Source organism: Tiliqua scincoides, chromosome 8 (assembly GCF_035046505.1).
Source record: "Tiliqua scincoides isolate rTilSci1 chromosome 8, rTilSci1.hap2, whole genome shotgun sequence".
Taxonomy (NCBI): domain Eukaryota; kingdom Metazoa; phylum Chordata; class Lepidosauria; order Squamata; family Scincidae; genus Tiliqua; species Tiliqua scincoides.
In genome coordinates, this window is record NC_089828.1 from 18,791,560 (window position 1) to 18,819,440 (window position 27,881).

General features: G+C 48.5%; 1 protein-coding gene and 2 pseudogenes across 1 annotated transcript in view; all 3 read right to left on the minus strand.

Moving 5' to 3' along the window:
• Window positions 1-1,020: 1,020 nt before the first annotated feature.
• LOC136659485 (5S ribosomal RNA) lies at window positions 1,021-1,140 on the minus strand (annotated as a pseudogene).
• Window positions 1,141-5,795: 4,655 nt separating this feature from the next.
• CSK (C-terminal Src kinase) overlaps window positions 5,796-27,881 on the minus strand; it is a 94,971-nt gene continuing 72,885 nt past the window's right edge. Inside the window, exons 3-13 of the mRNA XM_066635009.1 lie at window positions 24,753-24,866; window positions 21,309-21,421; window positions 20,218-20,437; window positions 15,610-15,703; window positions 14,202-14,267; window positions 12,546-12,645; window positions 11,186-11,276; window positions 9,886-9,959; window positions 8,483-8,678; window positions 8,238-8,324; window positions 5,796-7,126 (exon numbers count right to left, since the gene is read on the minus strand). Of these exons, the coding sequence (XP_066491106.1) occupies window positions 6,944-7,126; window positions 8,238-8,324; window positions 8,483-8,678; window positions 9,886-9,959; window positions 11,186-11,276; window positions 12,546-12,645; window positions 14,202-14,267; window positions 15,610-15,703; window positions 20,218-20,437; window positions 21,309-21,421; window positions 24,753-24,866 (1,338 nt within the window). The 3' untranslated portion in view covers window positions 5,796-6,943. The remainder of the gene's footprint in view (window positions 7,127-8,237; window positions 8,325-8,482; window positions 8,679-9,885; window positions 9,960-11,185; window positions 11,277-12,545; window positions 12,646-14,201; window positions 14,268-15,609; window positions 15,704-20,217; window positions 20,438-21,308; window positions 21,422-24,752; window positions 24,867-27,881) is intronic.
• On the minus strand, window positions 22,873-22,992 carry LOC136659540 (5S ribosomal RNA; annotated as a pseudogene).

Genomic DNA, 27,881 nt, shown 5'->3' on the forward strand with positions numbered 1-27,881 from the left:
TTGTTGGAGGCTTCTCTGGCCAGACTTTTCAAGGAAGATACACTGCAGAGGGCATTTGTACTACATCTCTAACCATTGCATTTGGGTATGGCAGTCAACCGCACGCATAGGTGACAACGTGGAGGTTTCCCAGCCACAGAGAATGCAGATGATCACGTAGCTCTTGGCTTTATGAGCGAGGCTCAGCCACTATCTGCCGTATCGAGCAGTGCTTTCAAGACCACAAATCCCCTCAGTACCAGCAGTTATTCTGGGAACCGGGGCTGTGTTTTGGCATTGATTTTTCTGCCAGGGGAATAGAAGTGATGCATTTTTTTTTGTTGTTGATGCATATTCCCAGAATGCCTCTTGTCTTTGGGGGTCTCACTTGAGGTTTTTCCATGATGACAGGTTCCAGAGCAATAGTCCATTTTTGGCTGTTAAACCAAGAGAACTTCCAAAAGGAGGCTCATTGAGGCACACAGTTCGGTCACAAGGCAGGTTTTGCAGACTACAGCCCACATTGTCAGAGGCACAGGGTTTGTCTTAGGGCCCAATCCTAAGCTTCCCTAGCACCCAGGGCTGCAGCGGTGCCAAAATAGCAACCACTGTATCCAATGGGGCAAGGAAGCAGCACCAGGTCCCCTCAGGGCAAGGAATGTTCCTTACCCCATGTAGTGGCCAGGCTGCCCCAATGGGTTTCCTTGGATCTGAGCCTGCTATTCAGTGGGTGCTAAATCAAGGAGACTCATGTCAGGTCTTCCGGTCCAAGAGGGGGTCTAATATATGGCGGCAGAGCTTGCCGCTGTCTCCGCCCCCTTTTGGGCCCACTCCTCCCCTCCCCCTCCCCTGCTCAGTTCTGCACTCTCCCCACCCTCCCCCATCCAGTAACACCCTACCGCTGGGCAGTGGTAAAACTTACTGCTGGGAGCCCTCGCTGCTTGTCCTCTGGTACCGCAGCTCTGCATCAACTGCTACTGGGCCCAGTGCTGGGATGCCCCATGTGGTTGGCAACCTTCAGTCTCGAAAGACTATGGTATAAGCCTACAGCACCCGGTATTCCCAAGCGGTCTCCCATCCAAGTACTAACCAGGCCTGACCCTGCTTAGCTTCCGAGATCGGAAGAGATCAGGCATGTGCAGGGTAACAGTTGCTGCTGATGCCCCTGTACCTCTGGTGCAAAAGTGCCTTATGGGACTTTTTGTGACAGTTGGGTCAGCGGCACCAGCGGAGCGCCAGCCCCAATAGGATTGGGACTTTAGTTGACAGATGCAGATATTAAATATACTGATGTATAAAAAAAACCAGATATAAATATTGGGTGCTCCAGAGTGCCACGCGGGTCCATTTCTATGCATTTATTTGAGCTTTTGGACAGAAATGCAACAGATTGTAGCTCTTGCATTTCATGGTCTTGTAGACTCGCTGCTTCTACCTTTTTCCTCTATATTATCAGTATCTGTTTTATTTATAGGTTAACCAGAGGTTTTAACTATTTATACCCATGCGTATAGACAAGGACAGCCCAAGATCTCTCAACACCTGATGTGGTAAGCTAAATGCCACTCCTCTTGCCCAGTGGCACACCATGTACCATCAAGGAAGAGGGAAATGGTGTGGACGGAGATATATGGAAGAGAGCAGAGTGGTGGGCTAGAGTGCCTCTGATTAATGCCTTCAATGCTCTAGCCAAGCACTCCCCTCTCCTCCACATGTCCTCTTCTGCTCCCTTCCCCTCTTTCATTTTGCATCCTGGGTTTGGGAGATGCAGGAGAAGAGTTGGAGGAAGGTGAATGGGTGGAAGTGGCCATCAAGTACTCCCCCTCTTCTTCCTCCTTCCACTCCCTGGACATGAAAAGTTAGGAGATGCTCTAACCCAGGGGTGTCAAACATAAGGCCTGGGGGCTGGATGCGGCCCACGGAAGCTTTTTATCCGGCCCTCAGGCTCTCAGCTGCTGAGCAGTACTGAAGTGTTACTGCTAAAAGGGCAGCCCCCACGAAAATTGGGCTCTCCCATATCTTGAAATATGATAAAGATTTGAGTATTTTCTCTTCGGTCATTTGTAGTTAATGAATTCCAAAGTGAGAAAAAGTGCTTATTTTTGGTTATGAGTTGTTTAATGACATCACTTCCTGCCTAATGACATCACTTCCGGCCCTCAGAAGGCATCATGAATGCCATTCGGCCCTTGGTATGAAATGAGTTTGACACCCTGCTCTAACCCATTGCCCTCCTCACCTCCATATTTCTCCTTCGGCTCCATTTCCATCTTCCTTTTATCCAGTGGGAAAAGGAGTGGTGGGCAGGTGGCTGGAGACTGGCACTGCCAACTGAGTGCTTTTCTCAGTCAGCCTCATGGGCAGTCCAGCCTTGGGAACCTCCCATACCTTTGATTATATTAAGGAAGAGAGGTTCCTCTAAGTCACTGATACTTAGTGCGTTAGTAGAGTTATAGCAAAATCTTACGCGTGTCTACTCAGAAGTAAATGTCATTGCGCTCAATGGGACTTATTCCCAGGGAAGTGTGTATAGGATTGCAGTTTCTGCCCAGCCCACAGGTGTACACATTTGATCCCTTTGCAGAAATGGCTTAAAACAGTCCCACACCACTAAATTGCCTTTTATTAAAGACTTGATGGGGATAAAAAAGGACCTGCAGCCCTTGTCACACACAGGCCGAAACAAGAAGTTGGGAAAGAGGTCATACAAGCAGTCTAATAACCGTAGGAGAGAACAAACTACAAGTCCTTCAAACAAGCAATAAACTCCCCCCGTTGGTGAAGGCCAATATTGCAGCAGCCAACCTAATCACTATCCAATCAATTGGGAGCACCTCTTACCCAACTGACACTGTTTCAATATAACCGATTGATTGATTTTAATTTCTTTTAATGTTTTTGTTGTGAAAAGTAAGTTAGAGCCAAGGCTTTCACAGTCTAGGACAATTTACTAGCCAACATACAAGGGCACGACCAACTCATCTGTGCGGCTGCCCGAAGAGGGTAGAGGACTAGCTAGAGCATCTCTTGGGGGTATTCTTTAGCACTGTATTGAAAGCAGTGGGAAGTCTTGGGCAAGCCCCAAAGAGAAGGGGCAATGCAAAATGCCCTCAGTACCCATTTTGGGCAATGAAGGAGCATTTGTCTCGGATCTCTGCGTTGCCCAGTAGCTTCGGCAGACACAAGGAGGAAGGGGGCAAGCCTCATTTCAAGGGGCTGCCTGAGAAGAGCGTAGAAAAAGGGGCTATCTTGGTCCCCTGTGTGGCAGACAGCAACACTTTCTGCAAGGTGGAGGAAGAGCGCCACCTGGTGGCAAAAGGTTGCAAGTAGGTGCGTTGGTTTGTTAGGAAAACAGACCTACCACTGCCTTCCTAGTGATGGGACTTTACTTATAGGGGAACTCTAGCCCACCACTCTCCTTTCCTCTCCACATTCCCTCCTCCACATTATTCCCTTTTTCCTTTTTAAATCCAAGGAGTCATAGTGGAGGCTGGCACACTACCGGGGAAAATGCCAAAAGCATTTTGGTGCAGGAAAGCACGATGAAAGGAAGGGCACTGCACTGGGTGGCAAAAGGTCTTAGGAAGGCCCTTGTTCTTTTAAACTACAAATTGACCCGTTGCTTGTCCCGGCTCCTGCCAACCTAGCAGTTCGAAAGCATGTAAAACTGTGAGTAGATAAATAGGTACCACCTCGGTGGGAAGGTAACGGTGTTCCGTGCACTTAGGCATTTTAGTCATGCCGGCCACATGACCATGGAAACTGTCTATGGATAACGCCGGCTCTTCGACTTAGAAACGGAGCTAAGCACCGCTCCTAGAGTCAGAAATGACTAGGCTTAACGCCGGGGGGAGCCTCTCATTGGCAGAAAAGTGGCATATAAATGGAGTAAATTAATTCATTTACTGACAGTGCAATGTGCTATGAAGTGGGTCCAGAATGCACTGGAGTTCTCCTTGAACAAAGTAGCCAGGGTGACTTCAATAAATCAAAAGCAAAGAGATCACCACCGAGGTGGAATATGCAAACATTCCCTGCATGTGTGGCGGGTGGAAGTAGTTGTGTGGATGTGGCTGAAGTTCATGTCATGAATGCCTGAACCCAAGAGTGTTCACAGGGTGTTACATGGACCCCATGGCTTCAAGCCTTTGAGTTACAGCTGCAGGTCAAATTCAGTCAAAGCCAAGCTGAGGAAACTAAACTAGTACAGCAACCTGGAACAGAACTGTAGCTACTGTGGCTGCCTGTCAGTCTCCCTTCTTTACTCCTACCCATGCACCTCCTGTTTACAATTATGTTCCAATCGTGTCTTTGCACCTGCTGTGTTTTTCTTCTCAATCTGGCAGGCCAGCCACCCACAATCCAAAAGCCACAGCAGTGGCATCACTGGGGGGGGGTGCGGGGGTGCAGGCCTCACAGGGTGATGCGCATGGGGGGCGGTGACACCACTACTTGACAAAAATTTTTAAATCTTGGTATTTTTGAAAAATACCATCATGTTACATCAATGCATAATTTCATGCAGAATTCAATGAAACAAACCATGTCAAAATATCTCGATTCTATCAAAAGTAGTAGACAAAAAAATCAGCAGGGGTGGGGAAATGGTACATTACTATGCCCACTGCCCAGGGTGTTGACCCACCCACTGCATCCCATCCCTATGATGGGATGCGGCCCATCATAGGGGTGATACACTGGCCTCCTGCACCGGGTGACACAAATCCTTGCGACGCCACTGAGCCACACGGAGATGGGGGGGTATAAGCAGGGAGAGAGAAACGGAGGCTAAATACCAAGAAATTGCTCATGATTCAGTGGCCTCTCTTCACTCGACCACATCACTACCTTCCTTGGCTACCTTCATTGGCTTCCTGTCTGTTTCAGCACAAGCTCTTGGTCCTCCCTTTCAAAGCTGTCCATGGCCTCGCTCCTCCCTACTTCTCAGCTTTCAAATTTCACCACACTCCCACCCATCATCTTCGTACTGCCAGCTCCACCACCCTCACCAAGTCAAAGGTCTCCTGCTCACTCAGGAGACTGTCCTATCTCCCTCTTATGACTTACTGTCTTCTGGAACACCTAAGTGACACCTTGTGGGTGCTTGGAGCCTCCTTCCCCCACACCCTATCCCACAGTGGGAGGTCCACATCATAGGGGGAAAGGGACAGCATACAGGAGACTGGAAGATACTAAGATGGAGAAGACTGAGGCCAAGAGACAATGGTTTGCCTCAGACCTCCTAGCGCATGGGAGTCAAACGTAAAGCCCACAGGCCGAATGTGGCCCCCAGAAGAATATGGCCCCTGTTATATTGAGCTCTCCCAGCTTGATAATTAGGCTCTCATATCTTGAAAATATGGACAAGATTTGCACATTTTCTCTTCTGTCATTTGCAGGTAATGAGTTTCTGTGTGAGAACTAAGTGCTTATTTCTGGCCATCATCTGCTGAAAGATGTCACTTTCTACCTAATGATATCAATTCAGGCACCACATGGATGCTAACCTCTGTAAGAAACAAGCTTGATATCCCTGTTCTAGTGAGTTCAAGGCGGAGGTGAGATTTGAACTGGGAAATTCCCAATTCACTTCTCAGACCCTTGTAGTTGCAATCCTATGCTTCCTAGGAAGTCAGTCCCACTGGGTTTAATGGGGCTTACTCCCTAGCGAGTGCAGTTCAGATTGCAGCCTTTGTCACAGTGCTACACCAGATCTCACACAATCGCTGGGATGGGGCCGCTTCTCTCGGCACCCAAGTGTATCGTGCAGGCAGAATTAAAAACAAAGACTGCAAGCAAAGCAGGAAGTTGTGTGTTCATATGGAATGGTTTTTTTTATTACAGTTTAATCTCACAGTTGGCAGCATTATATGAGCATAAAGCACTAGACAGGACTGAAAAAGGCCTCTGGAGACAGCATGCAAACACTGTATATTAAGCAAAAATGATCCAACAATCATCATCATTCATGGTAGCTCCGCCGTTTGAAACCTCACTTTGCCTTGAAGTTGGAGGTGAGCTTGCCGTTAAAAGTTGCAAGGGTGCCATTTGGTGGTTGGTTTGGTTGCCAGTTGTTTTTTTTTTTTTAACTTGTTTTTTTTTAATTACATTAAAAAATAAGATTTGTAACTTTAGTAAAACCCAGCCAGCAGCTGATTTTCTTTTTTTTTTTCTGGTGCAGTTTTGAAATAAACGAACAAAAAATAAAAAATAAAAACAATAGAAAGGGGGGAGGGGAAATAACCCAAACAAAAATTGATCAAAAAGGGTTTTGGGGAAGAGACACCGGGTTGGTACACTGGGGGCTTTTCCCAGCAGCTGCAGAAGTACAGAGAAGGGCTAGAAAATCCTTCCCTCGCCCCGTTCCCCCCCCCCACAACTTTCCTCTCTCCCCATCTCTCTTCCTCGTGCTGTTTCAGAGTTGTGTTGGCCTTCTTATTCCTCCCTGTGGAAAACTGGAGAAACACACGTGTGGTTCCAGGGAGAAGGCAAAAGGTGGAAGGGGGGCATTGTTCTGTGAAGAGGAAGTGGAATGGAAAGGTGGCTGGGGGCGTGAAGTACATGCTACTAAAATATTTAGGCCCTCCCTCCCACCTCATAATTGGATTCATATAGGGCACGGGGAGGGGGGAAAGAAGGTGGCACTTCCGCCGTTTTCTCTCACGCATGCATCTTCAGATCACCCAGCTGAAAAAGATACTAGAGAGTTTTTCCCCTCCCCCGAGGAGGCGGGAGGAGCCAGACTCTGTACCCGACAGCCAGGGTCCGGGGAGGTGATATGCACAAAGTCCAATATGTTTCTCTAAGTACAGTCCCGTGAGTGGAGGAATTCCGATTCCTGATAAACCGCATCGCTCGGTCCCTTGCCCAGCCCCTGCCCCTGACACATGTGCGCGGGGGGTGGATCACAGGAAGTGATGGAGGAGGCGTGTCCAAAGGAAGCCCTGCCCATCCCTCCTCTACCTCACAGGTAGAGCTCGCTGGCTTTGATATGCTCTAGCTGTTCCCGTAATTGGTGGAAGGAAGGCCGGTGATTAGGGTCCAGGGTCCAGCACTTTTTCATCACCTCGTAGACAATCTGGGAGCAGCCGTCGGGGGAATCCATCTTGTACCCCTTCTCCACACGAGGAACTACATCCTTCAGAGGCTGCAAAGGGGGGGAAAAAAGGACCTGAAAAACTTTAAAAATGGAGCAGGTCATCGGTACATCTAAGTCTAGGACCACAACATTGAACCTGGACAGAGAGGATTGTGTCCTCACACATGGCTTCTGGGTCCAATTTGAATCAGGGGAGTCAAAACAAATGTAAACCCCAAATCATGACTTTTTTCAGTGAACTGAAAATGAACCCAAACCAAAAATCTCTTGGTTGCCTAGAATCTGGACTGCTAAAATGTTGATTTTTTTGGTTTGTTTTTCTCTACTGCTATAGTGTTATATTGTTTTATATAGCTATTTGTTTATCTCTTCTTTTATAATTATAATTAATAATAATGTTCATATACTGCTTTTCAACAAAAGCAGTTCACAAAGCGGTTTATGTAACAAAATCAATCAATTATTACTATTCCTGTAAGCCAGCTTGGAAACATTAAGACCTTAGATCTATCTCCTCACTGTAATTAAGTACATGTAACTGAGAAAATCCACATTCTTTACCCTGTCTCCCTTTCCATCCCTTTCCTCTGTTGTTTCCTTTGTGTCTAACTAAATTGTAAGCCCCTCAGGGCAGAGACCTGTCCTCATGTTTTTTTTTTTTCTATGAAAAGTGTATATACATTGATGGTGCTATATTAATAATTATTATACATGTTAGCACTGAAGGATGCTTCCACCATTCTCCTCCTTCTCCCACTCATTGGATTTGAAAAAGAAGAAAGGAATGTAGAGTGGAGGTGAGAAGAATAGTAGGCTAGAGTGTTAAGACACTCTAGCCTACTACTCTGTTCTGCTCCATGCTTCCTCTTCTACTCCATTCTCTTCTCTTTTTTTTTCAAATCCAGGGAGGTGAGATGCAGTAGTGTGCACAAGGGGTGGGGGACAGCATTTGATGGTCAGTGCCTCTTGGGAGGCACTGGGAGGTCTTGGGCTGACCCCATCATAATTTCCCCACAGATGCAACTCAGTGGGAAAGGAATATGTAGAGAAATACAAGCTTGCTACCCAGAGCCTACAGTAGTCAACCTCAAAAGAGGTAAGGCCCAAGAGGTGTCCTTGTTCCCCTCCATCAAAAGATAGTTGTAATGCCTTCACTTACAATTCTCGGATAAGGCACTCGTCCAAAGGAGTAAATTTCCCAAAGAAGTATACCAAAGCTCCAAACATCTGACTTGGTGGAAAATTTCTGCAAGAGAAAAATGACCATCACCAAAAGGAAATGTCAGCAGCAGTGGCAAGATGATTGGGGTGGGGTGTTTTTACCAAGCTGGAGAGAGCAAGGGTGGAACTCATTGTCTAGTCTTCCTTGCAGCCACTATGGTCCAAACCAAGGGCTCCTCCTACCTTTTCTCTAAGTGCTTCTGGTGCTGTCCATTTCACTGGTAGCTTCCCCGTGTCCTGGGTGGACGAGGCTTCTTTCGTCAGCCCAAAATCACTGACTTTGGCAATGTTGTCCTCCGAGACCAGCACGTTCCGTGCAGCCAAGTCCCGGTGAACAAAGTTGTTGGCTTCCAGGTACGCCATCGCTTCGCAAACATCTCTGCAAGGAGAGAAGAAGCAGCTGAAAGGCTTAGGGAATAGAACAGCCCCACTGGATCAGGCCATAGGCCCAACTAGTCCAGCTTCCTGTATCTCACAGTGGCCCACCAGATGCCCCAGGGAGCACACCAGATAACAAGAGACCTGCAGCCTGGTGCCCTCCCTTGCATCTGGCATACTGACATAGCCCATTTCTAAAATCAGGAGGTTGCACATATACATCATGTCTTGTAACCCGTAATGGATTTTTCCTCCAGAAACTTGTCCAAACTGGTGTCCAAGGCATCCAGGCCAGATGCCATCACCACATCCTGTGGTAAGGAGTTCCACAAACCAGGAACGGTGAGTAAAGAAATATTTTCTTTTGTCTGTCCTAACTCTCCCAACACTCAATTTTAGTGGATGTCCCCTGGTTCTGGTGTTATGTGGCAGGAGGAGAGGGACTTGCGAGAAGAGGGACTTGGAACCACAGGAATGCATGGATAGTTGAGGATTCTCTCCTCCACTGTGACCCTCCTGGAAATGAAAGTCCTTTGAGTTCCCTCTCAGGGGGATGCCAGATTGGCTTTCAGAAATCTGGCCAATCAGGGAAGCAGGGCCTTTTCCCTGAACTCTCCAGCAGTAGGAGACACTAGCAGTGTCACTAGGGCTAGCAGTCACTAGGGCTAGTGTCACCCAGTGTGGTAACCGGAAGTTCATTCTGAGTATGCCACTCTAGCCATCACCACTCTGTGGGTTACTCAGAAGGCACTAAGTTCTGAACTGGAGAAACTCCAGTGGTCAGATCTACAGGAAGGTGAGCAGAGAGGACCTCAGGACAGGAGGCGTGGAAGCAATGCTTGCAGCTCTGAGTGAGCAAAGATGCAAAGAGACAGCGACATGCCCAGCGTGCAGGTCTCCACCTCTACCACTCCCTGATGGTGTCACCTGGTGCGGTCTGCACCCCTTGCACCTCCCTAGTGATGCCACTGTCCTCCAGTACTGATCAGATACAGACTCCCCCTCCTTATACACTAGTGGGGAGTGTGGAAGAAGCTGCTTCCACTATCCTAACCAGTAAACTAGGGAGACCAAGTGCAAAGCTTTGCCCCAGGGCCTCCAATGATCCCACACTAACTTGGGTTACACACATCCATTACTTTGGGTTGTCTGGAAGGAAATGTAGGAGATAGGTGTAAAATAACCCCCCTTCCCGATTCAATACTTACAAGGAGAACTTCAGCAGGCAATCTGCTCCCAGCACAGACCTCCCTCGTGAACGAAGGTAATCAACTAAACTTCCCTGCAGAAAAACAGGAAAGTGGAAAGTCCTTTACTCCAAGTAAAGGAGTGATGTCACATTTGGAAGAAACATGAGCTTGGAACTTGAACTCACTGAGTTGGGAAACCCAGGCCATTACACACATGTACAGAAGCATCACTTCCTGGGAAGCCAAGAACTGCAAGACTCTTTCCGGTTCCACTTTGCAGTCTTCCCTGCTGCCAGTTTGCCCACCTTTCACTTGCGTAAAGTTGCTTGAAAGTAGGTGTGGAGGGACCACTGACACCAAAGGCTTCAGATCATTTCCACAGTGTTTTCCTTTCCCTTTCTCCCCCAGAAAAAGGCTGGAAAGCTCCAGCTTTTCTGCGAGGAGCCTCCGAGAATGCTCAGAAAAACCAAGCTATGAACAAGGCGAGCTGGGTGGGGGGAGAGCTCACCCACTACCACCTGCAACTCATTTATTTACAGCTCTGCCAAAGAGCATTAGGAGGGGCTGTAGCTCAGTGGCAGAGCAGCTGCTTCACATGCAGAAGGCCCCAAGTTCAATCCCTGGCATCTCCAGGTAGGGTGGGGCTCCCTGGAGAACCAGGAAGAGCCCTGTCGGATCAGGCCAAAGGCCCATCTAACTTCCTGTTATCTCAGGAAGTGGCCCACCAGATGCCTCAGGGAGCATACAAGTTACCTGCATCCTATTGCCACTCCCTTGCATCTGGCATTCAGAGATAGCTAGCTTCTAAAACCAGGAGGTTGTCCATGGCTTGTAAACCTGTGATGGACTTCAGAAATCCGTCCAGTCCCCTATTAAAGGTATCCAGGCCATATCCTGTGGCAAGGAGTTCCACAGATTAATTACACACAGGGTACAGAAATGTTTTCTTTTGTCTGTTTTAACTCTCCCAACACTCAATTTTAGTGAATTTCCCCAATGGTCTGACTTGGTGTAAGGCAGCTTCCTAGGATATGGCTGGACAAAGCCACAGATATCAAGGATATGCTCCTCGGACACTCAATCATAGGAGGCACTCTCCTCTGGCTTGTACCTACACTCTGAAACAGCAGCAGTTTAATCCAGCAATGCACTTATCTTTCCTTCTGCACTGCAAGCTCAGTTGATTGGCATTTTGTACAGTACAAGAATGATGTCAAAGTCATCAACTGATGCTGGAGACAGCAGGTGCAAAATGCCATTGGTCTTGTTGGTGGCCCAGGAAAATCACCCGTTTGCAAGGATTCCCAGTGCCACTTACCTTTGCCATGTATTCCGTGACAATGTAGAGCCCACTCTTCTCCTCCACGATCACCCCCAGCATCTGGACGAGATTGCTGTGTCGGAGTTGCCTGAAACGAGATGAGCAGAGCAGAGTAAGACCATGAGCACAGCTGGATCCGGCCCAAGGCTCACCTAGTCTAGCTCCCCGTTTCATACAGGGGCCCACCAGCTGCCTCCGAGAAGCCCACGGGCAGGAGAGGAACGGTCTTTTCTCATCGCTGCTTCCACACAACTGACACTCGGGGTGGTACTACCTCTGGATCTATACAGTCACCATGGTTAGTGGCCTTGGACAGACTGGTCCTCTGTGAACTGCTCTAACCCTTTTCAAACCATCTCAGTGACTGGCCATCTCCAAGTTTTGGGGCACTGAATAGCACACATTGTGTGCCGCGCAAAGGACTGCCTTTCGCCTGTTGTAAATTGCTTGGCCACCAGTTTCAGGACATCCCACATTCTTGTGTTGCAAGAAAACGAGAAAAGCTCTCTCTGTCCACATTCTCTGCACACAGATCTGCACGTGACCACCTCAGTCGTATCCCCCGTGCTTCTAGTTGATGCTTTACATCTAAACTACAAAGCCCCTCACAATGTAACCTTTCCTTGTAATGAAGGTGCTCTACCCCTCCACACTATTTGCAGATCCTGTCTCACTTTATCCCTGCCCCTCCTCCCTCTGTTGTTTCCCTTGGGTTGAATTTAGATGATGACCATGACGAGGATGATTCCGTTTTTCAACCAGAATCGTTCACAAAGCGGTTTACACAATAAAATCAATCAATCAAACCTCAGGCTGACCCAAATCAATCAATTAATTGAATAATCAATCAATCATGTGCCTCTCAGGACTGGAGCCATTAGAGCCCTGCTGGATCAGGTCAAGGGCCCATCGATTCCAGCTTCCTGCATCTCAGAGTGGTCCACCAGATGCCCCAAGGAGCATTCAAGAAAACAAGATATCTGTATCTTGATGGCGCATCCGGCATTCAGAGATAGGCTATGTCTAAAACCCGGAAGTTGCATGTAATCATAGCTTGTAGCCTGAAACACTCTTCTGATTCTTGATAAAGCACCACATATACAGAACATCTTGGTGGCCGTTTTCCACACCTTTTCCAGCTTCATGAGCCGTCGCTCACCACTCTCCTCTCCTCCACACTTCCTGTTCTCACTACCTCCCCTTTTCCTACTCAAATTCAGGAAGCAGGAGGAGCAGCACCAGAGGAGGTGAGTGGGCAGACAGAGGTAGCTTCCACCCCACATCCACAGCCTGAGACAACAGCCTCAGTCAACCTCACGGAGGGACCGTCTCAAAGCCAGCTCTGTGCAGCACTCACGTCATCACCGAAGCTTCTGCCAAAAATGCTTGCGCGGTGGCATCGTTTTTGATGCACTTCACAGCAACCTTGTTCCCGTGGTAATCCCCCAGCATCACATCTGCAAAGAAGAGTGGACAGCACAGGATGGACTTGAGAGTCAGGAACACAGAAATGAGAGCCCTGCTCTGTTGGGCTGGACCAATGGCTCATCTAGCCCAGCTTCCTGTTTCCAACCAGAGGCAGCCGGGGAAGCTCACAACTCACACAATTAACCCTTCCCCTGCCACATTCCCCTGTCCTAGGATCACCCACCCCAAGCTGACAACAGCCAGCTTTTGCTTCTGAAGCAAAAGGGTGAGGAGCAAGAATCAGCTTTGGGTGGACATCCAGTGCAGCTTTGCTCCACTTTAGACACCTGAAACTGCCACAACTTGGGGGAAGGGAAGATGTTGGGCATGGAGATGAGCCCAACTAAGTATCCACTGGTGTTGGTTTTGGGGCTGATTTACCCAGACCCAGAACATCTCCTAAGTGCTCCAAAAGCCAGGACAAATGTGGCTTTTGTCACTTAGTTTCACTTAGTTTTCTTATTTACTTCTGATCATCTGACTGCAACAAGGCACAAATATTTTCACCTGTAGTGTGCTTTTCCACACAGCTAACAGGATTTCCACTCTATTTCCACCACCTCCAAACCATGATTGCAGCCTTTCCCATTTGGTTCAATTAACATCCAATAGGAAAACTCATGTGGTTGGAAGCAGACCTGAGCTCCTCCACGAGAGGACTGATGCAGATGGAGCATCTGACCGAGTTTCTCCATGGGTGAACCACTCCATTCTCAGAGCATCTGAGCACATCTTCAAACAAATGAAGAAGAAATCCCAAAGGAGTGCATCTCTAAACCATAACCAAGCATTGGGAAAGGGTCACAGCCCACATGCTTTGCAAGCACCAGGTTCCATGCTCAATCCCTGGTGCCTCTAGGTAGGGCTGGGAAAGACCCTTACATGAAACTCTGGAGAGGTGCTGCCAGTCAGTGTTGACAATGCTGAACTAAATGGATAAAGATCTGACCCAGCAGAAGGCCGCTTCCAGTTTCTAATGGTCATTCTGGTTCTTGGCCAGATGCATAGGAACTGTCTCCATTGAGAAGAAGTTTGTTCGAGTCAATGTATATAGAAGTTCCACCTATGGAGATTCACCAGCCGCCGCCTAAAATTTATCTGCCCTGAAACTCTGTGTTCCTCCCATCTCACAGACTGGCTTTCAATGCTTTGGCTTATTCTGATTTTAACTGTGATAATTCATTTGACAATAATTATGTTTCAGGAATTCTCAATTACTGAAACACTCAATCTGTCAGTTCCTTGGAATCATCTCATCACACTGCACCAACATTTTTTTTTAATTTCATCTATTCAGTTTCTGTCTGGGTTGCTCTGCATTATTCAGTAATTATCCATTTCATCTTTGTTCTGATCTTAAAAGTCATCTAACAGTTCCTGGCTGCCAGCATTTGCTTTGCGAGGTGCCAGACAAGTTCTTAGTTCAGGCGCAAACCAGGCGTCGCATTTTCTCTGACAAAATCCCTGCGAGATGCAGCTCGCCAGAGTTGGCTCTCCCCCTTTCCAGGAGAGAGAGGCTGCAACATCCCACCACAGACCAGCTTACCTCCAAACTCCCCTTTCCCAATGGTCTGTAGCAGCTTCAAGTCTTTCATATTGAGGGCCCATCCACCTGGGAGACACAAGGAAGGGGGTGATGGACAATTAGCAAGACACTGTTTTGTGTGCAGACTAAAATGAGAGCCAGACCAAGGCCGGCCCATCCAAGAGGCCAACTGAAGGAGTTGCCTCAGGTGCCAGGGTGGTGCGTTAAGCACTGTTTGCAACTACCAGTCTCCAGGGATGGTGACACGTGTGGGCCTTGGCACCTCGCCACACTGTCATTTCTGCAGCCAAGGGAGAGACAGTTAGTGTTGTCACCTGGTTGCTCCTCAACTCTACAACCTCCTTCCCTAAACTGCATCTGTTCAGAAGGATTTGGTCTGGGCTGCTGCTGCACAGCTGGACCTGACTGCTAACCCAACCAGAGCCATTGCTGGAGAGAGCGGTGCCCAGGGCAGAGACATCACACAACATCACTTCTGGGTTCCACTTCCGAGGAGGTGGTGTGGGTGGTGGGGGCAACCCCACGATCCAGCCACCACCCCCCATGCCCTTTCCCTTGGAGACTGAAGGAGAGCCTCCACAAGTGAAGGAATGGGGGGGGGGCAGACTGTGGGGCCACAAAACACGAGGAGGAGGCTCTGCAATCTGGCTGCCCCCATTCCTTCTAGTTACTTCAGTGGTGTCCCCCTTCAAGTAGTGCCCAGGGCGTGCACCCTACTTGCACCTACCTAGATATGCCTCTGAACCCAACCATCTCCCCCCCCAGGGCTGGACCAGGCAGAGCAGTGCTGTGAGGTCCCTTTGCCAGTACTACACACACACACACACACACACACACACACACACACACACACCAAGTACCACCTGCCAGTCTGTAAAGTACCATCATACTCATAACACAGGTTGAAGAACACTGCTCTAGCTCACCACTCTCCCTCTATTTCACCTTTTTTCCTTCATCTCCATTACCCTCCTCCTTCTCAAATCCACAAAGAAGAAGCATGGAGAAAAGAGTGGTGGGCTTGAGTGTCTCTAAAAGTAGCTATTTTCAATCTTTTCCATCTCAGGGCACGCTGATAAGGTGCTAAAACTGTTAAGGCACACCACCAGTTTTTTTGACAATTGATTGACAAGGCATACCACAATGTCGGTAAGGGGAGGCTCACCCCCCGCCCATGGCTCTACTAATAAGTGACCCTCTCAAAAACTTCTGCAGCACACCTGCAAACCATTCACGGCACACCAATGTACCTCAGCACAGTGGTTGAAAATCGCTGGTCTAAAGTCCACCCTTCTCTTCTCCTCCATTGTTCCTCTTCATTTCCCTTTGCTCTAGTCCACTACGAGGAGAGCGGTGTTGGGATTCTGAGCCAACCCTGAGCCTGACTTAACTTTAGCACGGTACTTACTGCGCGAGAACTCATCCTGGGCAGCCACTGTGCCCTCCATGACCTTTGGCTTGATAAGGCGTGTACAGAGACCATCGGCATCTGAGGTGTAGTGCTGCCAAGGAAAAGAAAGAGGGTTTTTTTTTTCCTCTTCTACCATTTAAATTTAAAAGTTTAATAATGCATTATAAATATATGATCACTGGTTGTGAATTAACCTACTAGTACTGCAATCCTATACACACTGGGAATGAGTCCCATTTAACTCATTGTGACTTATTTCTGTGCTGTTGGTCTCTGTGAACAAAAAACCATTCTGACAGTTGTGTAGCTGAGAAGGGGGCTGGGGGGGTCCAGTGCCCCGGGTACCATGCCTTGAGGGGGTGCCTTCCAGAGGCCTTGCAGAAACCAGAAGTGCCTTTCTAAGGCCTCCAGGAGGCCTTCTGAGACACAGGGAGGCTATGCGTGGCTATGCATGGCCTCCCTGGGCCTCTGAAAGGAACGTCCAGTTTTTGCTGAAAACCGGAAGTGCCTTTCGGAAGCCACCAGAAGGCCTTCTGAGGCCAGGGTGGTATGCAGGGGTGTTAAAAATGTATGGGCTCTGGGTGCCAGGTGCTCTTAGCTATGCCACTGCACTCTGATCAGCTAAACAAGTGCCCTCAACTGACTGCGCAGGAGACTTTTCCAAACTCATTTTAAAGGCAAGTGGTTAGAAAAACGAACTGTGGCAACCGCTATAGCAGGGGTGTCCAAATTTTTTGGCAGGAGGGCCACATCATCTCTCCGACACTGTGTCGGGGGCCAGAGAAAAAAAAGAGTTCATTTACATTTCAAATCTGAATAAATTTACATACATGAATACATTAGAGATGGAACTTATATGACTAAATGAAGGTCTTGCAATAGCTCAAGGCTTGTGAAAGGCCTTGCACAAAGCAATCTGGCCTTTCCTTCGCTGCCGCTACTGCATCACAGACGTGAAACAGCAAGCAGTGGAGGGGGCCCTTGCTCCACAGCTCACCCGAGAGGTCGAACAGTTGGCCGTCACATTGAGAGCAGTTTCGTCAGGCCAGCACGGGCTCCAGCAAGACTCCAGAGGGCCAGAGCTCATTGGAGATTGCGGGCTCTCAGAGGGCTAAATTGGGAGTCCTTGAGAGCCGCAAGTGGCCCCAGGGCCGGGGTTTGGGCACCCCTGCGCTATAGTAAAACAGGCACTCCTTCCTGTGAGAAAATGAGGAATGCCATATTTATAATGATATATGCACATGCACCATCTCTATAAAAAATGCCTCTTTTCTCTAGAACGGGTGCCTGGTTTTCATATGCAGATGTATGCAGATTTCATCAGTGAAAAGTTATTTGACTTAATCAGTTAAGATTTCTTGCTTGTGATGTGGGTATAACCCATCTGTCTAACTCCATTCCAAGCTAATACTCTACCTCTGACTCATAAAGTCAAGGTTGTCACTCAGTGGTGTAGCACCTATTTTGCATGCATAAAGTCTAAGGTGAAATCCCTGGCATTTTCAGGAAGTGCTAGGAAAGGCCCCTGTGCCTGAAACCAGAGAAAATAATTTTTCCGCGAGCAGTGGTTCTCACACATTTAGCACTGGGACCCACTTTTTAAAATGAAAACTGTCAGAACCCACTGGAAATGACGTCATGAGCAGAAATGACATCATTAGGCTGGAAAATTTTTAGGAATTCTAGGCCGCAATCCAACCCATACTAAATCCCATTTACTATCATTGTTAAAAGAATATATATAGTAGCTTGTTAAAAATATAGATCTGTAACATTTCCCCAAACGTAGTCACATACCATGGCAGCATCAAGCCTAACATATTAAAAATAAAATATTGAAATGAATGGGGACCCACCTGAAATGGGCTCGCGACCCACCTAGTGGGTCCCGACCCACCGTTTCAGAAACACTGTCCTAGAGTACTGCAGGGGTGGGGCACTGCAAGGGCGCACATGTGTGTAAACAAATGACGGTAGAAACCGGTCAGGTGAAAAGGAAGCAGCACAAAGGAAGGGGGTGTATGACCTGGTAGAGTATTCCTAATAAGGTTTCGGGGAGGGGGTGGCTGGCAGAATGAGGGAATGGAAAATGTAGCACTCAGAAAGGAGCATTGTCCCAAGCAAGGGATTGAGACCAACTGCAGTGACTCCCTTCCACCACTAGGAGGTGGCATGAGGCCAAGAATGCTGCCTAGGCAGATTGCAATCCTAGGCTTAGAGGAGTTCCAGCTTCTCAAAAGGCAGGCAGCAGTTAAACATGGGGAAGATTCTGCCTCTATCCTCAGCTGCCGTTCAGAGGACAGGGCTGCAGTCGCTGCTCGCACCCCGCCACTTTGCCTCCCCTCCTTTCCTCACCAGGACATGGCACACGCAGGCCTGAAACCGGGCCCCCCACACCTGCTTCGCTGGCAGGTCCTGCACACTTTCAAAATTGCTCAGAGCGTCTTCCTGTCTCTGCTGGGTGGTGCACAAGGCAGGAAGCATTTAGCATGTCTGAGCTGTGCCGGCTGTGACCGCGTAACCCGGTGGGGGCTGCTGAGTTGGCAGACAAGCGAACAAGCCGTCTAAGCTCCCGTATTGGGTTTTGGAGGAGAGGCCCAGCAAGGCTGCAGGGTTTATCCTAGGAAAAAGCCCCTTGCTAGGGTCAAACTGGGAGACAGGATTCTGACTAACACAGGGACGAGAGGGGGGGAGAAAGGGGGAGAGAATATTTACTGGTGGGATCTTGACAACTTGGAGCCCTAAGTCAATTCCTAGAGCAGGGGTGCTCAATAGGTGGATTGCGATCTACTGGTAGATCGCGAGGCAAAATGAGTAGATCGCGGAGTGCCGACCCCCCCTTCAGGTGCCTCTGGGAGGAAACGCCGGGAGTAAGGCCCATTGTACTCAATGGGGCTTACTCCCAGGTAAGTGTGGCTAGGATTGCAGCCTCACAGCCTAATCCTAGGCATGTCTACTCAGGAGTAAGTCCTGTTATACTCAGTAGGGCTCAACGTACACCAACATACATTGTACACATAAATGTTATATGTTATGATGGCGCGAACATTGTAAAAAAAACTCTGGTAGATCTCCGGACCTTGCTGGGTTTCAAAGTAGCTCTCGAGCCAAAAAAGTGTGAGCACCCCTGTCCTAGAGGTTTCTCCTATCACCTCAGTCCTGCACGCAGACTTTTCATACAAACGTAGGCTACGTTGTCAAAGAGAGAGTTTTATCAAACAGTCATTGAGCATGTGCCAAAAGTCTTTCCTTTGCCACCGAGTAATCACTTCCATCTATTTTGCTGGGGTCCTGGAAAAGGATTTCCAGAGAGAAGGCAGCCCTGGCATCTCTCATTCATCCAAAATTACTAGTAGCATTGTTAACATTGCACCGTCAAAACATACAGCCGTTTACAGAGAATGAAAGGACAGGTCCCTGACCCAAGGAGCTTACAGTTCAGTTACAGAGCCAAGAGAAAGAACAAAGGAAGGAGAGGAAAATGGAGACAGGGGAAGCATATGCTGTTGTTTTATACCTGTATATTTAAGCGTAGTTATAGGATTGAAACAGCCAAAGGCTTTGTTTGGCTTTGTCTGGCATTGTGCCAAAGGTTTCATGGAAAAGAAGACCACAGCTCACAAACCGAGCACATGACTTCGCATTCAGGAGGCTACAGGGCCAATCCCTGGTATCTCTGGTTAAAGGGTTCTCAGCCCCAAAGTAGGCCAATGCCTGAAACACTGGAGAGTTGTTTTTGACACCACTACAAGCTGGTTTTTCTCACCACTGGATCAGATGCTGATCTGTTTAAAGCAGCTTTCTTTCTTTTTTTCTTTTTTTTGCAAGAGACCATAGCACAATGGCACACAGAAGGTTCCAAGTTCAAACTTTTGCAAAATGAACCTTGGGTAGCAGAGCTGAGAAAGATCTCCACTCCAGCATCCAGGAGAGCGCCTGCCATTAGATCAGATAATACTGGCCGACACAGACCAATGGGCTGACTCAGGGATAATGCTCAATTCAAACATCACATGCCAAACCATGGGTTGCACTAACCGTGGTTTAGAACCCAAAACAAGGTTTAAGCTTCCAAAAGATACGAAGAGGCAAGCCTGTCTGGCTGAGCATGCCTGCCTCCACGACTCCACCTCTAGAGGCGTAGCAGCTCCTGGAGGAAAATCAAGAGCTCTCATTATACTTTGTCAGTTGCAAAATGGTAGTTGGAACAAGCTGTAGTTGGCAAACCCACCTCAGATGACAGTTTCTGATTCTGGTTTCCTGAAAGATCACAATTTGCTCACAGCAGCTATCAAGTCAAAATATTGTGACGCTTCGCTAACTGGTGTCTGAACTGAGCTGAAGGCAGTTTCATAGTTACAATCAAAATACGAAAAAGAGTAGAGCCCATGCCGGTTCATCTGTGAGACCAACTGAGGCAGTTGCCTCAGGTGATAGCCTGGCAGGGGTGCCTGCCACCCAGTTCTACTGCTGTCATTCCTCCTCCTCTTCTTGCTCTTTGGATTTGAAAAGGAAAAAGGGAACAGAGTGGAAAAGGAAGTGTGGAGGAGAAGAGAGTGGTAGGCTAGAGTCCTGGAGGAAGTGGTAGCCTTTGCATAGCCTCACCTCCACCAGCTGCATGAGATTCTCAAAATACACCTCCTCGTCAATGCTGAGCTTGCTGGAGGAGTAGATGATGCGGTAGTGCTCTACCTTCCCTTCGCAGCTGACGCATAGAGTGTAGTCGCCGGGGTAGTTGGTGCTTTCGCGCACCAGGAAGAGGCCTGTCTCTGGTGGGTACAGCAGCCGTTCTGCCTGCTCACGTGTGATCTTCCCATGAAACCAGCTAAGCACAGAATGACAGAAAGGGGAAGGGAAGAGTAAGTGTATGCTGTAGCAGTTTGTACAGCATTATTAGTACGAAGACCAAATCCAGGACGTCCTGATGCCCAAGATGCCATGCAAAAGGACACCCCACCCTTATCCAGAGGTATGCCAACTCCTGCGCACCCCTCCCTGCTGCTTAGAGTGGTATTGGAAGAGGGGAACAGAAGGATACTTCAACAACTAGAACATTGGGAGAGTGCCAGATCCAAGCCCAAAATATTTGTGCCTGCTTGGAAATTAACAACGAGGATTAGTTGGCTGCCCAGTCATGAGCTCCTGTATCGTGGCCCGTATTCCCTCTAAGCATTGCCAATGCCTCTTAAAGGCGGACACCTCACCCCCTCCTCTCATTCAGTAGAGGCCTGACTTTGCTCCAGGCAACCCTCTGCAAGCCTTTGCTGATGCTCCTCTAGAACATCTCACCACCTCCAGCAACTCCTGCGGGCTGAATTTTTAGCTCTCATGGTTGTTGAACCAGTTTAGGAATAAATGAGTCAGGTGGTTTCTGGTCTGTCATGCTGGCACTGAATCTGACAATTAATATAAAACTTCTGACATCAGAGTCAGACCAGGGGTTCATCTAGCGCAGTACTACTACACTAGTACTACACTAGTACTACACTACACTACTAGTACTGTAGTACTAGCACTGTAGTACTACTACTACTACTACTATACTACACTACTACACAGTAGTACTACACTGACTCTCCAGTGGAAACAATACTGAGTGCGATGAATCGAGGACCTGACTTGGCATCTGGCAGCTTCCCACATGGCCTGGACAAACTAGCTTCAGCTTCCCCGTTCCCCCTCCTGCCCATACTCACGGCATCAGGCTGAGTTTGATTCCTCCTTTCACGCCTTCCCGTTTCTGCACGTAGTTGGCCGGGATGATCCCCTCGCGGCCTATTTTATTTTTCGCTTTGTACCAGTTGGGATCCTGGTGAGGGAGAGGAGATGTGAGTCAGGCTCAGTGAGTCACAAGAAGGAGGTTTGCACTTTGCTCATCTAAAGTGAACAGTCAGCTGCCAATTTACTCTCTCTTGCCTCTGCTCACCTCCATCCCTCTGGCCCTCTTCCTACTGCTAAGCTAGACAGCTGTCACAGAAGTGCACAGTGTTTGTCTAGAGTCTTTTTTCCCCCCTAGAAGAGTACTCAAAAATGGGATTCCCTACATGCAGCTTGAACCTGGACAACACATGGAAGATGTGTGTACGCTATCTGTACACCACCATCTGGAAGGTCCAAAAGTGCCTGGGATGCTCTAACCCAGGGCTTATCAGCCATTTGTTTGTGTACTCGAGTACCACTTTTCACAGGGCCCATTGCTTCCAGGGACAGAGGCTGTATGCAGACGCAAGTGGCTCGCCACACCAATGTTCCTGCTGCAAGAGAGAATTTGCTCAAGTGGCTGCTGCTTTCTGATCTCCTCTCCATTCTGCTCCCTCTCTGCCCAGCAACAACAGGAGGTCTGGTCTAGAGGGTAGAGCCTCCGTTAGCCCGAAGATAACATCAGAAGGTCGCCAGTTCGAGGACACCGGCAGCTCCCTGAACAGCTGAGAATGGCGAGACCTTGAAGCAGCTGACAAGCCCAGCTGAGTGATTCCACCTGCTCTTGGTGTGAGCAAGAAGCGTCTTGGCTGCCCTCCATGTGAGAGATGGAGTTGCTTGTCAGCCTGCGTGGGAGAACTGGAGGCCAGAAGTGAGACCAAACCAGGAAGATCCATTCCGAAATGTGGTTGGTTCTTGAAAGACAGAACCTTTATGATTGTAAAAATCCCCTTGAGGGATTTGGAAACGCCTGCCTATGTAAACCGCCTTGAATAAAGTCAGAGGAGTAATCCGATGACCAGAAAGGCGGTATATAAAAAACAAACAAAAAACAAAACAAAACAAAACGTGGACTTCCCTTGAATGGTGTGGTCTGGGTTGGGACACCCACCTGCCTGCACAATGGCTCCCATTTCCAGTGGGGTCAGGCCAGCCAAAACAGTGCCATGCGGTCCCTGGGGCAGTGGTGGCTTCACACACATGGAGAGTGAGCTAAGTGGCCTCCACTCCCAGCCTACAATGGAGTTAGAACCCTGAAAAAAGACAATCTCCTCTTGCAGAGTGAGTATGGAGGAGGAAAGAGTGGTGGGTTCCTGTGACTGAATCAATGGAGGGCTTGCACCAGCTGGCACATCGCGGGACTAGCACTGGGCGCATCACTTCAGGCAGAGGGAGGTTTGGGGGTGATCATGCTAGCTTCTCAATGTGCTCCTTCACTCCAGCACAGTGTCTTTTCTAGTGGCTGCTGCCGGTGTCCTTCTGCACCTTTTTAGATTCTGATCCCTTTTGGGACAGGGGCGATTTGGTTGGCAACCTTCAGTCTCGAAAGACTATGGTATAAGCCTACAGCACCCGGTATTCCCAGGCGGTCTCCCATCCAAGTACTAACCAGGCCTGACCCTGCTTAGCTTCCAAGATGAGATGAGATTGGGCATATGCAGGGTAGCAGTTGCTGTCAGGGGGCGATTTAATTATTTGATTTTGTCTGCAAACCGCTTTGTGAACTCTTGTGTTGAAAAGCAGTATATAAATATTCTTAATATTAATGCCTCCCTCCCTTCTGCACCAGCCTGCAGCGCACTGGCACACTGCCTTGAACCAGGCAGGGGGACACAACTGCCGGCCGCAGCCTCTTCAGCAAACGTGGATTTCGTAACCTATAAATCATCTCCCTGGGACTTGCCCGAGTAGGTTACTTTTAAGAGGTTTAAATAACACTGACATTAATTAAAATGGAGAGATTCCCCCGTCCTTTTTTAGGCCGCTAGGGAGAGACAGCAAAAGCAAGTTGCAGGCAGAGTAGGACAACTTCTGCACATGGCTGATGTCAGGGTACTGTTCCCAGCACATCACACCCAACCCAAAAGCAGCACTCAGTCGAAGACCTTCCCTTTGAATGCTCTCCAGCCCATCCTTCCCATAACAAGAACCTTGCAGCAACTATGTTCACACACCCTCCTCCCACAGCCACTGACCCCCTGCAGTAGCCATTTGTGCTTTGGGAGCCTCCAAGTTAAGACTCTTAATTGCACTGTGCACAGAGCAACCTACTAAAGTGTGCTCCGCTACTGTAACCACGCCAGTATACCAAATTATTGAATATGGACAGGTCCTTGGCCCCTACCTTCAATGGCTTGAAAAGAGGATTACATAAATTGATAGATGGCAAGTCTATCAGTGGCCACTATGCCAATGGAAGCTCTATGGAAGTTCCAGTTTCAGAGGCAGGAAGTCTCCAAACAGCGGTTGCCAAGGAGCAACAGCGGAAGAGGACTATGACCTTCTTGCGCAGATTGTGGGCTTCCCAGAGACATTTGGTTGGCCAGTGTGAGAAACAGGAAGTTGGAGTAAAAAGGGCCTGTGGCTTAATACAGCAAGGCTCCTTGTGTTTTTAAGTTATGACAGGGACCTGCAGGTTCAATCACATCTCACCAGTGCTTAAAGATCTGCTTTGGCTACCAGCCTCAAAATGCGTATTTCTGAGCATTAAATCTCTCTTAGCATTTTGGGCCTGACCTATCTGAAAGGCCTCCTGCTCCCATATAAACTTCCTTGTGTCTTAAAATCTTTGGCTAAGACGCTACGTCAGATGCCTCCAAGTTCAGAGGCAAGGTGGGTTGCTATTGAACAGGGAGGGGACCTTCTCTGCGGTGGCACCCAGACTACGGAATAATACCTTCCCTGGGCGCACTTGTCAGGTGCCAGTGTGGCTGCCTTTTAGGTACTCATTAAAGGCATCTATATTTGTCCAACATTCTGGTAGCATGTCATTGGTTATAGCTTTTATTCACACTTGATTTATCGTACTGCCTGAAGAACAATATTGGTAGAGAGGTGGGACAAGAAGGTTTTACACTGAATAAAAAGTTCCCCAAAGGTGCAGGAGAGAGCGAGTTCCTACCCTTGTCCACACATCTGCTGCTGCTGCTACTGTTGAACTGAACTCAAGGCAGCACGGCAGTGTGTACATGAACTGCAAACAGGGGAAGAAGCGAGTAAGCTATGAAGGAGCACATTAAAAGGCTAGCAGGGACCAGCCCCAAATCCCCCGCTGCATGAGGTGATGTTTCAATCAGTCTCATGGATAAGCCAGTCCCAGAGGCTTAGTCTGGATGAGGAAATAGTCCACAAACTTTGCTAGATGTCATCTTACTCCCAAACCCACCCACCCATCCTTCCTGCTCAGCACTAGGGACAAGAGACATCAGGGATGCGGTTACCTTGGTGACCGAGATGATGGTGAGGACGTCCCCTTTGCTGAACGGGAGGTCCTGTTCGGCCGTGCCGTGAAAGTTGTACTTGGCAATACATTCCGTACCAGATGGCCAGACGGCCTGTTGGAGAGAATAAGGACAGCATTGACTGAGTAGCCTCTTCAGATCACAGGTAAGGAAACAAGAACAAAAGCCACATGGAAGGCAAGATGGAATAGTAGGCACAGTTCTTTCTACCTGAGAAATCCAGTGAACTTTTTTGAAGATTATGTTAAAAAGCATTAACACTTTTTAAAAGTGCTAGAACCATTCACTAAGGAGCCTTTGCCATATCTCTGAAACTAGATGTGATTTTGGATTCAGCACCCCAAATACACCCAGGAAAGGGTCCAAGTTTTAAGGCAGCAAAGTGTGTGTTGGCCTGTGTTATTTGTACAGCCCTTGTGTCAGACAGGAAAGTTACACTTTTTTAATCTGCTCTGAGGTGGGGTGTTCTAGAAACTGCACAACTTTGCTTTTGAAATTCATGCATCTGCAAAAAGACAGATTTTGCACTCGATTCAGGATGTTGTGCAGAAACTAGAACTCCTCAACCGTACAAAAACATCACATCTCCTCAAACCATCTTCAATTAAGAAGCACAGTCCACGTTTCTTTGCGGTGCGCACCGGCAGTTGGGCGTGCCTTGAATTTTTACCTGCTGCAAACCCTCTCAACCGTACCGACTCGACAACTGCAAACAAATCTCACAATACTGCTGGCTGGGCTGAGTTTCTGAATAAATTAATATTTTAAGAATGAGATCTTGGAGGGAGAAAAAGCCCTCACTGATAAATAGCAAATTAAAAACACCAACACAGCTTTTGGGGGTTGTGGATCCAGCACACCATGAACCCCCTTAGTGTGCAACGACTGCAGAACCAAGGCTTTCTTTTACCTCTGCCAAATCCTCTACTGGCTGAAGACTTGCAAGGTTCATTCTTACCCCATTCATCTACACCAAACAGTTCTGGTGCTAAAGGGAAAGCACCCATCTTTATTTTTCTGTTGCCTTTCTTACCACGAGAACACACACAGAAAAACCCCAAATCCAAACACCTTGCTAACTGGGTGTATTTTTCTTACATTTAGCATGAGGGAGCACTTGTCCCTTTTTCATGTAGGACAATGTCACTCCCAGTGACATTTTCTAGCATCTCCTATGTCCCTATCTCCCATGTCAGGGCTTCTCAAACTGGGGCATTGCAACGCTCCAGCTTGAGGGCCCTGGACTCTGCCCCTTTAAGGGGCAGGGGCAAGGCAGCAATGCGATCCCCAGGATCGCGTCGCTAAAGGAGGTGCAGGGACTGGCATTTACTTACCAGTCCCTGCTGCAGCCTCCCGGGGATGCGGGGAGCCCTGTGCGACCCTCCACAGGGCTCCCCATGCTGTAGAAAGTGAAAGCGATCAAACCCCACTTTTTGCAACTGCAAGCTGGAGCGCAATAGCTCCACTTTCACTTTCTGAAGGCTGGGGCGCCCTGCGGAGGGTCACACAGGGCTCCGCCCAAACACACCCCCCCCCGAGAGGCTGCTGCAGGGACTGGTAAGTACCTGACAGTCCCTGCACCCCCATTAGTGACACGATCCTGGGGATTGTTTCGCTGCCTTCTCCCCTCCCCCGCTGCCTTCCGCTGTAAGTGCCTGCGGGGGAGCAAGGTTCGCAAGCTCCCAGTGAGTTTGAGAACCACTGTCTTATGTCATGTAATTGATGAAGTGGACTCCAGACCCCCAAAAGTTTGTACTGAAATAAATGCGAAGAAGCCATCAGATGCCACCAGCCTCTGCTGTTTTTCTGCAACGGATAAGACTGCAAATCCTATGTGCACTTCTGAAATCCCACCTGAAATCAATGGAACCTACTTCTGAGTAAACATGTACAGGATTGTGCTGTAAGATACTCTGGAAGTTATTCCAGGTTGTAAGATCTTTTGAAAACCACCTCTTTCTTCTGCGATGTCAGGTGCTTTGAAAATTTTTTGGGGGGGGGGTGTTTGAAAAGCAGTATAGATGGAGCCTATTTATCCGTGTTAGTTCCGTTCTGTGACTCGGCGTGATTAACAAAAAAACGCGTTGTGCTAAATTCCATAGAGTTACGCAAATACGCTGCAGCCTGACACTTCCGGATGGAAGGAAACTAAGGCAGCTGTTATCAATCCCCTCCCCTCTGCTCTGTACTCAGCCCTCCCCATTGCCAGCTGCCTGGCTTCTTTCACAGTTGGGATGTTGATCTTGTAAGAGTCCAGCCCTATGCGTTTCTACTCAGAAGTAAACCCCATTCCAGTCAATGGGGCTTACTCCCAGGAAAGTGTGGAGAGAATTGTAGGCTATATCTCATGCTTTGCTTGGTGGGAAGGCCTGCTTGTGTCGTGATAGCCTGCACCATGGGGGAGGGGGGGTGTTGCTTGTACTGGTGATTGCCTGCACCATCTCAATGTGTGTGTGTGTGTGGGGGGGGGGAATTTGGCAAACACTCCCTGAGTTTTTTAAAGCAATCCCCTCTGTTGCTACCACACCTGCCCCTATGTGAGTGAGTGAGAGAGTGAGCTCCACCTTGCTCTAGTGTTCTGGCTACAGAGATTTTTGGCCCCCCTTCTCCTCTTCAGCCTCTTTGCTGGCTCAGGGGCTCCAGGAGTGCTACTGTTCCTTTGCAAGGGGAACCTCTTCCAGGGCTATTTCCCTGCCTGGGCGAGGCAGAGCCCTTTTGCAGTGTTTTGGGCTACCTGGAAATGGAGCGAGACGCCAGCGCAGGGCAAAGGAGGCAAAGGTGTGTGTGACTTTCGCTTCCCCCACCCCATTCAAGTTGAGACAAATCCGCAGATAAAAAATCCGTGGATAAATAGGCTGCACCTGTATGATCAATTACATTAGGACTTTTAGGGACTAATACACCAAGTCTCCCCCATTACAACTATGCATGTCTACACAGAAATGAGCCCCACTGTGTTCATTGGGGTTTACTCCCAGGAAAATGCGTACAGGAAGGCAGCTTAACTCCTGCCACTACTAACCTCCCCCTCGTGCCTGCTTGTAGAAGTAACAGTTTAGAATTGATCCTCTTTTCTGTTGTATTGTGCAAATGCACAATGATGGTGCT